The 13,171-nt window shown below is 52.6% G+C and overlaps 5 protein-coding genes across 5 annotated transcripts; 3 read left to right on the top strand and 2 right to left on the bottom strand.

Moving 5' to 3' along the window:
• Positions 1–1,000: 1,000 nt before the first annotated feature.
• sod1 (superoxide dismutase SOD1) lies at positions 1,001–2,086 on the top strand (the record flags this gene model as incomplete). The annotated part of the gene is made up of 5 exons (XM_043267441.1): positions 1,001–1,013; positions 1,460–1,639; positions 1,693–1,844; positions 1,902–1,998; positions 2,064–2,086. 5 exons carry the CDS (start codon positions 1,001–1,003, stop codon positions 2,084–2,086), a joined length of 465 nt encoding a protein of 154 aa, XP_043123376.1.
• A 570-nt stretch (positions 2,087–2,656) lies between these two features.
• Positions 2,657–5,526, top strand: Aspvir_004209 (putative transcription factor (Snd1/p100); the record flags this gene model as incomplete). Its single annotated transcript, XM_043267440.1, has 2 exons — positions 2,657–2,794; positions 3,007–5,526. 2 exons carry the CDS (start codon positions 2,657–2,659, stop codon positions 5,524–5,526), a joined length of 2,658 nt encoding a protein of 885 aa, XP_043123375.1.
• Positions 5,527–6,275: 749 nt separating this feature from the next.
• On the top strand, positions 6,276–7,852 carry Aspvir_004208 (SEC14 family lipid-binding protein; the record flags this gene model as incomplete). Its single annotated transcript, XM_043267439.1, has 4 exons — positions 6,276–6,529; positions 6,623–6,764; positions 6,850–7,230; positions 7,295–7,852. 4 exons carry the CDS (start codon positions 6,276–6,278, stop codon positions 7,850–7,852), a joined length of 1,335 nt encoding a protein of 444 aa, XP_043123374.1.
• A 414-nt stretch (positions 7,853–8,266) lies between these two features.
• Aspvir_004207 (uncharacterized protein) lies at positions 8,267–11,254 on the bottom strand (the record flags this gene model as incomplete). The annotated part of the gene is made up of 3 exons (XM_043267438.1): positions 8,267–8,308; positions 8,381–10,634; positions 10,701–11,254. The coding sequence occupies 3 exons, from the start codon at positions 11,252–11,254 to the stop codon at positions 8,267–8,269; spliced, it is 2,850 nt and encodes a 949-aa protein (XP_043123373.1).
• A 293-nt stretch (positions 11,255–11,547) lies between these two features.
• Positions 11,548–13,044, bottom strand: Aspvir_004206 (DUF1479 domain-containing protein; the record flags this gene model as incomplete). Its single annotated transcript, XM_043267437.1, has 2 exons — positions 11,548–12,717; positions 12,775–13,044. The coding sequence occupies 2 exons, from the start codon at positions 13,042–13,044 to the stop codon at positions 11,548–11,550; spliced, it is 1,440 nt and encodes a 479-aa protein (XP_043123372.1).
• Positions 13,045–13,171: the final 127 nt, after the last annotated feature.

The raw sequence follows: 13,171 nt of genomic DNA, 5'->3' as shown, positions 1-13,171 counted from the left end.
TGAAAAATTGGGCCTCGTAGATATGAATGAATCATGTAATGAATTCTCCACATCATTTGAAATGGCGTGGCATACCACTCTATTTTTATCAATATTATCTTCGGTTTTCGTAGTTTCTATGTAGGCTTAAAAGAAGGAACATGTTCGGAAATTAGGCCGAAGAAGCATGGTCGGAAAACAGCTGGAGCTGAACAATACCCGAGGTACGTCATCTGGAATCGAATCACCTCTTCACTCAAAAGAGGGCTGAGATTATTAGATGATCTGTATAAGCACGCTATTATGAACGCCGTACAAACACAATCGAGATACTTAGAATTATCTAGCTTCAGTCATTACTTAGATACTGGGTCGCACAGCTTGTTGGTTAGCTTACAAATAATGAACACGGGATTACGGGTTTAGTATGGCAGCGATTTCCGCGGATCTGCAGTTCTCGCTCAGTAAGGATTTAGGAGGTATCTGTATCCGCAGAGACCGAACGGCTTATGAATCGATCTCTGGAAGGAATGATATTTGGTACTTGGTACAATACAGTACATACCTAGAGTTCCGAAGTACTGAGTTGTCTAATCGTCGACTAGACTACATGAAGAGTTGCCAGCTTATCCGTGCTCTTGACACGATAATACCCAAACAAACGTCATTCCGACGACCCCGCCAGCACAGGTGGGGGTAACCGTTTCATCGCTTTTGAGAGGCCAGCAGCTCCCAAGGGCTGGGTCATGGATGGAAAGCAGACGAAATTGGACCGATTGGAAACCTATCGAATACGGAGGAGTAGAATGATAATGTATCCACCCTGTAGTAGTAGTAGTAGCTTATAGGACTGCTGTATCCTAACCTAGGTAGGGTGGTTATTAGTAGTAGAAATTACCCCTCGTCCCAAGGTTTGCCTCTCGATTTCTCCTCGTCCGTTTTCCATCGTCATCTCTGCTATCAACTCTCTCGAGTCTCTGTTCAAGTTCATATTTCACAAGACACAATTCAAACCGTCAAAATGGTCAAGGCTGGTAGGTGACTTATGCTTATTTTGTATTGCCTTTCGTGTTTTTCATTGGTTTCTTCCTGTCGCTGGGATCCACGATCGACCGTGGCCGGGGACCTTGAGTGAGCACATTTGAGCACCTTGCGATCCAGCCCTCGCCAGCTTCCTGGCCTATCATCCGTCGTCGTTGGATCCCAACTCTGGGGTAACTGAGCGTACTGGCTGCTCTTGATAGACAATGGATGCTTCTATTCGCTCCTTACTCGCTGCTGATGCTTGCTGCCTTGCTCTGGTCTACATGGCTAGGGGGAGTTGGGAAGCTATGGACGGGTCCTACCTTATCTGATGCAACCAGGAGTTACGCCCCGGTCATTGCACATGAGCGATCCAAACGAGCTTCTCCCGTTTTCTGGAAGCTTTTCGTACCATGTGCCGTTCCTACCTTTGCAGGATGGCTAACTTTCTTCTCAGTTGCTGTCCTCCGTGGTGACTCTAAGATCACCGGCACTGTCACCTTCGAGCAGGCCGACGAGAACTCTCCCACCACCGTCTCCTGGAACATCAAGGGCAACGACCCCAACGCCAAGCGTGGCTTCCACATCCACCAGTTCGGTGACAACACCAACGGATGCACCTCCGCTGGTCCTCACTGTACGTCCTCTTACCAGTCATTTCTATGAAAACCAGGACTGACCGGCGTCTAGTCAACCCCTTTGGCAAGACCCACGGTGCTCCAGAGGACTCCGAGCGCCACGTCGGTGACCTTGGCAACTTCGAGACCGATGCCGAGGGTAACGCCGCCGGCTCCAAGCCGGACAAGCTCATTAAGCTGATTGGTGCTGAGAGCGTTCTGGGCGTAAGTTTTTGCGGACGGTAATGCATGGATTTGACAGTGAGCTGACAACAATGTTAGCGGACCCTGGTCGTTCACGCCGGTACCGACGACCTTGGCAAGGGTGGCAACGAGGAGTCCAAGAAGACTGGTAACGCTGGTGCTCGTCCTGCCTGTGGTAAGTGCATCTCAGTCTATAGACACAAAGACGGATGTACGTTAACTGGTCGTCTCTTTCAACAGGTGTTATTGGTATCGCCGCTTAAGCGCCAATCAACTTTGATTAGCATAAAAGTGCTTGGATCATCTTCAGAATGGGAAGGAAAAGTGACAAAATTGATGTTTGTTCAAGTACCAGGAGGAAGAAATCCAAGAAAGGGGTCTGCTCTTGACTTGCAGCTGTTCAGATCTAGGTGCTGGATAGCATTCACGAATTGATGTGCTTTGTAATGAAATAGTTGCTGCGAATATAGCTATTAATTCACTTGACAATGGAATGATCCAAGATCTATCTACAAATTATTCCCTCATTGCCAAAATCTCGTTACATACTTAGTTGAATGACACCTATCGGTAAGTATCGCCAATGGGGCCTGCCCCCTGGCCAGACTATTAGCGGCTTCCCCCACAGAAAGTCAGGTGGTCCCCAACTGGAAGCTCTCCTCACGGGTCACCTCGACCTTATTTCCCCATCACTCTCTTGTGTCTTTGCTTTTTCTTACTTCTAATCATTTTCATTCAAAATTCTTGAAACAACTGACTGTTGCTGCAACAATCTTTCCCCCCTCTTCCCCGCCAATCCCTTATACTCCCAAGTCTTCTGTGGCTTCCTCAGCATGCCTCTGGAAGCCCGCGTGAAATCTGTCCTGTCGGGCGACACTGTTGTCCTGTCCCATGTCACGAACCCTGGACAGGAACGCATCCTTAGTCTTGCATATGTCTCAGCTCCTAGACTGAGGAGAGAAGGCGATGAGGTGAGTCTCTGAATTTCTGCCGTTCAATTGCTCTACGTCGCTTTGTTGCTTTGAAATCCCAGTCTTCTGGTCTCTGGATAGGTGGCCTCTACTTCCGCCCATTCCAGCACCAGCAAACCCAATTGGCACATTTCATTCTACACATTGCCGTTCAGAAATGCCTTGCTCTTTGATTGAACTGCTATTCCGAATTGTCGCTCACTCATATCTAGCCATACGGCTTCCACTCCCGGGAATTCCTCCGCGAGGTCCTCGTGGGTAAAGTAATCCAGTTCCAGGTCCTCTACACAATTCCTACCGGCGCCAAGCGTGACTATGGCACAATCAAGCTCCCTGGCTTTGATGCCTCCCTGCCCGATATCAGTGTGCAAGAAGGATGGACCCGCGTCCGTGACGAGGCCGGCAAACGCAGCGACGAATCCGAAGAGACACTCGCATATCTTGAGCGACTCCGCGCTCTGGAGGACCACGCCCGTACCGAAGGCAAGGGAATGTGGGCCGGGGCGGATAAGGGCCGTGCAGAGACTAGCTACGAGGTCGACGACGCAAAAGCTCTGGTTGATGAGTGGAAGGACAAGCACCTCGAGGCCATTGTCGAGAGAGTTTTGAACGGTGACAGGCTAGTATTGCGCCTGCTTTTGTCGCCCGAGGAACATTTGCAGACGGTGGTTGCTGTTGCGGGTGCTCGGGCCCCGGCCGCGAAACGGGTCAATGCTGAGGGCAAGGAGCAACCGGGTGAACCCTTCGGGGACGAGGCATATCAGTTCGTTGAGGCGCGGCTTCTGCAGCGCAAGGTCCAGGTGTCCCTTCTCGGCGTCACTCCCCAGGGACAACTGATCGCCACTGTCCTCCACCCCAATGGCAATATCGCCAAGTTCCTCCTGGAAGCCGGTCTTGCCCGCTGCTTCGATCACCACTCAACGTTGCTCGGAGCTGAAATGGCAGCTTTCCGGCGCGCAGAGAAGGAGGCTAAGGATAACAGGAAAGGCATGTTCGCTGGACTTGTGGCCGCGAAAGGTCCTGCTGGCGGGGCCGCCGATCAGGATTACATTGTCGGCCGAGTGCTGAACGCAGACACTCTGATCCTCCGCAACAAGGCCGGTGAGGAGAAGAAGATCAGTCTGAGCAGTGTTAGACAGCCCAAGCCGTCCGATCCTAAGCAGGCACCTTTCCAGGCGGATGCCAAGGAGTTCGTGCGTAAGAGGCTCATTGGCAAACACGTCAAGGTCACAATCAACGGCAAGAAGCCTGCGACTGAGGGTTACGAGGAGAGGGACGTCGCAACCGTGATTCAGGGCAACACAAACATCGCTCTCGCGCTTGTGGAGGCTGGCTATGCTTCGGTCATTCGTCACCGCCAGGACGACGAGGATCGCTCCCCTGACTATGATTCCCTGCTTATCGCCGAGGCGGAAGCTCAGAAGGACGGAAAGGGAATGTGGTCTCCCAAGCCGCCTAAGCCCAAGCAGTACCAGGACTACTCCGAGAGCTTGCAGAAGGCCAAGATGGAAGTTTCGATTCTGCAACGTCAGAAGCGTGTCCCCGCCATTGTGGACTTCGTCAAGTCAGGATCTCGTTTTACCGTTCTTGTGCCCCGAGAGAATGCCAAATTGACGTTGGTCTTGTCCGGTATTCGTGCGCCCCGCTCAGCTCGCAATCCTGGTGAACCAGGTGAACCGTTTGGCCAGGAAGCTCATGACTTGGCGAACAAGCGGTGCATGCAACGCGATGTCGAGATTGACGTTGAGACCATTGACAAGGTCGGTGGCTTCATTGGCACTCTGTACGTCAACAAGGAAGACTTTGCCAAGGTCCTTCTGGAGGAGGGTCTGGCCACGGTTCATGCCTACTCCGCAGAGCAGTCCGGTCACGCTACCGAGTACTTTGCAGCTGAGCAGAAGGCCAAGGAGTCCCGGAAGGGTCTGTGGCACGACTGGGATCCAAGCAAGGAGGCCGAGGAAGCTGAAGAGGAACCTGCCAATGGTAGCAACGGCGTGGAAGGTGAGGCTACCGAGCGTCGTAAGGACTACCGGGACGTGATGGTCACCTATGTCGACCCCGCATCCGGAAAGATCAAGATCCAGCAGATTGGCGCAGGCACTTCTGCCCTGACGGAGCTGATGAGCGCCTTCCGTTCTTTCCATTTGAACAAGGCCAACGACACTCCGCTCCCTGGTCCACCCAAGGCCGGTGATTATGTGGCTGCCAAGTTTACTGAGGATGGCGACTGGTACCGTGCCAGGGTGCGTCGCAACGACCGTGAAAAGCAGCAGGCAGAGGTTGTATACATCGACTATGGTAACTCTGAGATCCTCCCATGGTCCCGCCTCCGACCTCTGAGCCAGCCCCAGTTCTCCATCCAGAAGCTCCGCGCTCAAGCTTCAGACGCTGTGCTCTCCTTCGTGCAGTTTCCCGTCTCCGCCGATTACCTCCAGGATGCCGTCAGCTATCTTGAGGAATTGACATATGGTCGGACATTGGTCGCCAATATCGACTACGTCGCTTCTGACGGAACGATGCACGTTACCTTGTTGGATCCTTCCGTATCGAAGAACCTGGACCAGAGCATCAACGCCGAAATTGTCCGTGAGGGTCTGGCCATGGTTCCTCGGAAGTTGAAGGCCTGGGAGCGTGCTGCCAGCGAGACTCTATCTAACCTGCGCAGCGTCGAGGACGAGGCTAAGCGGGAGAGACGCGGTATGTGGGAGTATGGAGACCTCACTGAGGACTAAGTGATAGGCACCGTCAAGGGGAATGGCTTTGAAGCTTGGGATTTGGACGAATGGATCGATTGTACATTTACGGGCAAGGTAAAATGCATCCATGCCTTTGAAAAAATTGGCCGTTCTGCTTTTGGCCAGTCATATTCTCCTGTATTTCTTGATGATATCCCTTAGCGTACAGCATAGGATGTCCCTGGAAAGGTTTTAATAAGAATAACCAAAAAAGAGGCATTTGATACAATCATTCATCCACTAGGCTTCACGCTTGTCGATCTGCTTGTCGATCAAATTCGTAGTGTTCTTCATATTGTTCGCTGCGATGATCCATTGACTTGCATAATCGGATTGGTCGTTTTATGCTGACATAATCGCGATTTATGCAGAGCAACAAACAACTTCTTTCCGACGACTTCCAGTAGGGCAAAAGATCTGTCCTCGGTTCTTAACCGCATCACTTTTCGCAGCTGGATTTGCGCAGTGAATATCGGTGCACCACAGGAATTCTACTGTATTTAAACTGCCGACGCAGTGTGGACAAGCCGATCCGACAACATCGCCTTTCTTAGGACATCCGGGCTTGCCGCGGAGGGGCGTAAGACGAACGGAAGCGCTGTTTACTTGTCAGCGCCAAATCACCCCGCGACCCTTGCTTTCGCTTTCTTATATCGCGCATCTTATCTAATCAGTTTGGGGTAAAAGAAAAAGAGAAACCGAGTGGAGTCTCCTACGCAGCGCGGAATCAGGCACCGACTTTCAGAATGCCTTTGTGGCGTACCCAGGCGGAGAGCGATGCCTCCTCGATACAACCGGCCGAATACGGCGAGAATGACCCGGCTGCGTCGGCTTCGCAGGCGGCGGGCACGGCATGGCTCGTTGGCCACTTGAAACACCTCACGCCGGACCAGGAGGAGAAGCTGAAGGAGTTCAAAGCGCTGTGTGAGCGGAATGGGTACTATAAGCCTGAGGGGCAGGGTGAGGGTGGAAAGGCCAGTCACGATGATGCGACGATGCTGTACGTTCTCCCCCTGTTCACATTCTTGTTGATTCTAGGGTTGGATTTTGTGGGTGAATAGCATGCTGAATGGTGTAATATGATCACGAGCAGGCGGTTTCTGCGCGCGCGCAAGTTCGATGTGAATGGCGCTTGGGGCCAGTTCAAAGACACAGAGGATTGGCGCCGGGAGAATGCCATCGAGGAGCTATATGCGAACATTGACGTGGACTCGTACGATGCTGCGCGACAGATGGTGAGTCTGGGGAAGCTATATGCTCTCTGCTTAATGAGCCCGTGGATGAACAATTTGCTGACCCTGGTTCGCGGTATGGATATAGTATCCGCAGTGGACGGGTCGTCGGGACAAGCGCGGTATTCCCATTTATGTGTTCGAGATCAAGCATCTGAACAGCAAGAACATGGCTGCTTATAATTCCACGATGACTGAGCCCGCCTCGACGGCAGAGACGCACCAGTCCTCGACCGTGCCGCAGCGTCTGCTGCGTCTTTTCGCCCTCTACGAGAACCTCCTCCGCTTCGTCATGCCCCTTTGCTCTCAGCTGCCGCGGCCTCACCCCGAGACGCCGATCGTCTCGTCAACGAACATCGTCGATGTCAGCGGAGTTGGGCTGAAGCAGTTTTGGAACCTGAAGGGGCACATGCAGGATGCGAGCGTGCTAGCTACAGCGCATTACCCGGAAACTCTGGACCGGATCTTCGTACGTGTTCCCCTTCCTTCCTTCCACCACCTATTGACTCGGCTGTCTAACATCTACCTGTAAGATTATCGGCGCCCCCGCCTTCTTCCCCACCGTCTGGGGCTGGATCAAGCGCTGGTTCGACCCGGTCACCACCTCCAAGATCTTCATTCTATCCGCCGCAGAGGTAAAACCTACCCTCACCTCCTTCATGGACCCCTCCAGCATCCCCAAGCAATATGGCGGCGAACTCGACTGGCAGTGGGGCGATATGCCGAACCTCGACGAGCCCGCACGTGAACTAGTCGGCGCGCTGGAAATCCCTCCTGCCGAAGGCGAGACCAAGCCCTCTTTCACCAAGGGACCCGTTCTTTTCAAGGGCGACCACGTCGAAATCCTGGGCAAGGTCAACGGCAAGAGCAGACAGAGGACCGTCCCCGTGCCTATGCCTGCCAAGGACCAAGAGAACACGAATACGCCGGACACAGAATTGGAGGCCAAGATGGCTCCTACGAGCTTAGAGCCAGCAGCAGCATCATCAGCGGAGCAATCCGACGTTCAGTCGGAGAATGAAAAGGTGGCGTTGGCGAACGTTGCCGCGGAGAAGCTTGCTAACGGGGATGCTCAGACGGTATCTGCTTAATACCATAAACAGAAATTCCCTTTCGGTTTTCCATTTACTGGTCCAGGTCAGGATCAGTCGCTTAATCTACATACATCAGGCGTCAATGGGCGATTACATAGACCGATCACGTTGAACGGGGCGTGCCATAGAAAAACGATTGCATTTATTCTTTGTTCAGTCGCATATTGCAGATGTCCATTCGGCATCTTGCATACATTACTTAGTGTTTGCTATCGGCGGCGGCCGACGCAACATCAAAAATCGAAATCAACATCGTCAATCGATTAGCGGGATCATCTTGCGAATCCGTTTTGTCTATCCAGAGTACTTGCATCATTTAATTCTCTAAGTCTCATCAGGTAGATTAGGTGAACAGAGTGCAATAAACACAATCATGAAGAGAAGTTATACAGCTTGTTTCTCCCATCTTCTCTAGGTCGCCTTCCACAGCAGATTGGTCTGCGTTCTTCGCACCTGTAGTTTGGTCAGTATTTGAGTAATATGCGGTATACACACGGGAAAGCGTGGGAGGACACGGAAACGTACCATTGGAGCCAAGATAATCACACCTACGCCCAATGCCAGAACTGTCATGATGAGCTGCAACTTGGAGAACCCCTTGCCGAGGACATCAAATGCCTGGCTGGGAGTGGCTCGTGTGCCAAAGACGTCCCCTCCAAACGCGAAGATCAAGCTTGTACTCTCGAGCAAAGTCGGGCTGGAGAGGACGGCCTTGATGCCTGCAACCTCGCGGTTGTGTGTGAGGTACCACTTCCCGTCGAACTCGAGGACGGGGCTGTACTTGAACAGACCCTCTTCGGCCTCGGTAGAGGTTGGGTCCCCTCCGACAGGGCGTCGGGGGTCTAACACCGGATGAGGAATGCCGACGATGGAGTTCGAAGCTGGGAGTGTGCAGAGAATTTGGCGGGTTGTAATACCTTGACGGGTCTGCGTGACGGCCATGTGCGAGATGGGTTCGGGGATGATGAAGGATTGAGAAATCACGTGAGGCAGGGGCAGGATGTCAGTGCCGTGGATACTGGAGTAGTTCGAGGCAGAGCCCAACGGGCCTCGGTCGTTGGGGAGTGGCGACTCGTAGAGCTCCGAAACCACCAGCTGATAACCCTTGGCGTCTGACGGTGTTGCCGGATCGCCATAGAAGGAGTAAACGAACCAATTCTCGGAGATGGCGGAAGCAATAGGCTGACTGGTATCAACGCCCTTCTGAGTGCTGCTGTGAAGAATCTTCCCGGAAATGGCGTCCAGCAGGTAGAAGGTGGCCGTGTCTTCACCCACAGCCGTGATCAGAGCCAGGTTCGGGTTCAGGTACTTGTAAAGAACCGACCGGTCGCCCAGAACTTTGCCGATAGAGGCAACAGGGTCGTGAGCGGGGCGTGCAATAGCGCGAATGATCCTTTGGCCCTGAGCAGGCAGGAATTCCCAGACAGGCGATTTGTTGTCGGCGGCACTCCATCCCAAGACACGGCCATCGACGCTGAGAGTCACGAAAATGCCAGATTTATCCAAAGGCTCCACTGGCACACCATCCTCCTTGACGCCAATGGTGATAAGGTCTGAAGCATCATTAATAACAGCGATAGAAGCGATCTTGCCTGAGGCAGGGGTACGCTTGATAATAGCCCCAGACGTCGTGTTCAGGCTCACTGAGCTACCATCGTCGACGTACACAGTGGCGTAGCCTGGTTCAGTGAGGATGGCCTTCACGCTCCAGCTGTCTGATTCAGCAGCCTTGACACTCCAAGAGACAGCGCCGTGATTTCCCGTGTCGATGCCATACACTCGTCCATTCTCAGTAGCTACAACGACAACTTTGCTGAGTCCAAAACCGTCAAGGCTCGACACTTCGTCGCTGAGAATACTAGTCAGAATACGCTTAGGTAATTCCTTCAGCCACTCTGGAAGGTGTTGCAAGTCTTTGGCGTGGCGCTTGACACGATGGACATAGGCCTTGTATAAGCTCTCATGCCCCTCAACTTCCAATTCATGAGCGAGCTCTTCCTGGTATTCTTCCTCAGCCCAGGAAGCGGCAACCGCTCCATTCAGTGCCTCGTATCTCGTCCACTCACTCTGGCCGTTCCGAATGAGTTGCCAGTCACCCGACGACAAGACTGTTGCGGACCGAACGGCGACGGCGTCCCCCTTGGCGACTACTTCTGACACAGCATGTTGAGCGTGCTCAGTCGTAGGCGCCTGCAGCGGCCATCTGCCCAGGACTCCATGAGAGGCAGATGAGACAACAACGGCCTCCGACTGAGTGACGCGGGTGAAGTAGACATTGGCGTCAACGTTACTGGTCGCAAAGGCAGATTTCTCTTGCATACGAGGAAGACTATACGCTTTGGAAACAGTCGCCGAGGTCAGATCAATGTGATACACTTCCGCCCAGGAGCTGGAGTCCGTTTCATAGTGGACAAGGAAATGCGGCAACGAGTTAAGTTTCTTTGGGGTATGGACTTCAATCGACCTGATTTCCTCGCCGCTCGTGTTGTCAATGTTGAGTGTATTGACTTGCTTCAGACCAATCTGGTTGACCTTCAAAGCTTTCTGTGCCTTGTCCGTCCAAATGATCACTGGAGAAGCGGTGTTGGCGCCGACGAAGAGAATCGACTCCGGTCCAGACACGTCACTCTCCGTGTTCAAAATGAGCTGCTGAGTCTGTCGGCCGGTGAGGGGATCCAGTGAAGTGACTTTGATCCTGTAGCCCTTGAGCAGGCCCGACTGTAGAGAGATGTAGAAAACTTCGGTTGCGGAGGATGATATTTGGAGGGGAGTGTCGCCACTGAATCAACGAGACAGAGAAAGGCATTAGCAACGACAACGCATTTCACAGGGTGATTCATCTTACCTATCATCCTTGAACTCCCACTTCACATCCCCGGATTCGGCATCGAGCCTCCGGAGGACACCTCTCTTCTCACCGTACAGTGCGATCGCATCTCGAGCCGATGAAGTCGCGCCGGCATCTTCGAGCTCCAAGAGGTCGAGGTCGACCACAGGCTCACCAGCGAACCAATTCTCCCAAACCAATTTTCCGTCCAAAGCACTCCATGAAGAGATATAATCGCCCACTGCGCTGACCATCGCATTCGATCCGTCGGAAGCACACAGGAACGACTGTAACTGGCCATCGTCCTTCGAGAGCGATGATCGCGAGACGTTCTGTCTCCAAACCAGTGAGCCATCTCTTGGGTTCACTGCACCGAGAAGTAGTTTCTGCGAGAGGGTATAGAGCAGGGAGGCATTAGAGGAGGAGGAAGGCTTGAGGAAGAAAGTCGAGTGTGATGAGGGAGTGCCCAGGAGCGCATGGTGGAAATCGATATGATTGACCTCATCAGGATAAATGGCCACCGTCGAGGGAACACATGAGGTGAGCAGCAGGAGTGCCACCCGTAGCCACATTTTTATAACCTCAGCTCCAAAGGGGTCATTGGAGGTGTAAGGTGGGCTGCTGGATAGTAAGGAGTTGGTGGTCAACAGGTTAAGGTATCTGATGGCGGAGATGATGATGCCGCTGTTGATTGGTGGTGCGGGCGGTGATGAGCGCTGAGCTAAGGTGAGCTCCAGACTAAGCCTCTCTTAACTATCTTATGCTACAGACTATTTATCCTACAACAATGGCAATGAAGAATGAGATATTGACACACTATATACAGGTAGACTGATAAGTCACATGAAAGTTTGGAAGTAACCCCTTAAGCTTGGCCAAAGCACGCCTTGTTTGCTGCTTCAACAACTTTCTTCTCTCCCTCAGTCATGTCATTGGTTACTTCCCAAGGCTTTGTGCCCATACCCATGGCTTGCAGGCCATCGGGGTTGACAGAAGACCAGTTCAATGCACCCTTAAAACCTGCCTCACCCGGACCTCCAGCGCCGGGAAAATCCCAAGGTGGTGAATAGGCAAGAGCCGCGTTCCGCTGCTTGAGGAGATAATCCACATTCATCTCGCACATTGGAGTGGCAGGAATATAGAGGACACTGGAGTCACCCTTGCCTTTATGTTCCTTGTCCACGGAATGCAACGAGTCGCAGTGCCAGGCGACATAATCGCCTGGTTCGACCTCTGGGACCGAAACCATGGTGGTGTCCAGCTCAAGGTGAGGATGGGTAGCTGGATTGTATTCTTGGCAAGCACCTGGCACGGAGCCCGGAAAGGTGGCGTCCAGGTTGGGCTGCAATGTCTTCGCATCGAAAAATGGACGCAGAATGGTATAGGCTGTGCTCTGAACGAGCATAGGGCAAACATGCAGCGAGCCTTCTCTAGGCGCGGTCTTAGACATTGAAAGCCAGCCCTGGAAGAATCTCAGCATAGAACATGCTCCCGCTCCATTGTACAGATCCATGTTAGCGGAAACGCGATGCTTCGCGTCCCAAGGGTCGTATTCTTCCCATTTGCCTTCCAAGATCTTGGTGTAGACCCGGGCATACTCTGGATCCTCCCAACGCTCGAGTGAACCTCCATCCACGTGGGGACCAAGCGCGAATTTGCCATCTCCCGGCTGTCTGATACGGAGGCGGTCCGCATATGTGAGAGGATATCTGGTGGATATCCGAGTCGCCGGGTCAGATGAATGCCAGAGACGCTGCAAGAAACGCTGAGTCTCGAGCATGTTGGGATGCGCTCGAGCCTCGGCCTGCGAAGGAGTCCAGTACAGCTCAAACACTGCCGGTGAGTCAGGCGGAAAGGCCTTGACTCGCTCCTTGTTGGCAGCGACATACTCTTCAATCCTGTCTTTCCAACCTCGAGCTTCTTTTCGAGGGATCACATTCCTGATCACGACAGATCCGCGGTGCCATATCTCAGCAAGGAGTTTATCCGAGACTCTGCCGGACACAATATCTGCATATTGTACCGATGGTATAATCTGCCAACGGTCAGCATCCTAGTCAAAATAATGGCAATGAGTTGCGGAATGATATACATCGCTGCCCTTGGCCTTGATCTCATGCACCTCTTTCTCTAGGCTTTCAAGCAGTCTCTTCCAGCTTTGCACCAGAGCCTTCTCGTTTTTCTCGAACAGCCTCTGTTTCAGTTCCTGGAACCGTGGAGGCAGCGGTTCAGGTTTGTAGTCAGGTCGCAAGCTTGGAAACACACTCGAAATGTCCCCGGCGGTCTTGGTCAAATGTGATGTTGATGTTGACGTAGAGGCAGCACGAACGGCTGCTCTAGAGAAAAGTTTGGACGCCGACATAGTGATGAAATGCTTGCTCGTAAGTAGAACGTTGGTCCGTATTCCATATTTCAACTCGAGGTCTTTCCCTGATTTATATACACATTATTGCCATCGGTATGACAGTATACATTGGTGGAGAACTGAG

This window comes from Aspergillus viridinutans (assembly GCF_018404265.1).
Source record: "Aspergillus viridinutans IFM 47045 DNA, scaffold_2, whole genome shotgun sequence".
Taxonomy (NCBI): domain Eukaryota; kingdom Fungi; phylum Ascomycota; class Eurotiomycetes; order Eurotiales; family Aspergillaceae; genus Aspergillus; species Aspergillus viridinutans.
This window is presented reverse-complemented; position numbering and strand designations above follow the sequence as displayed.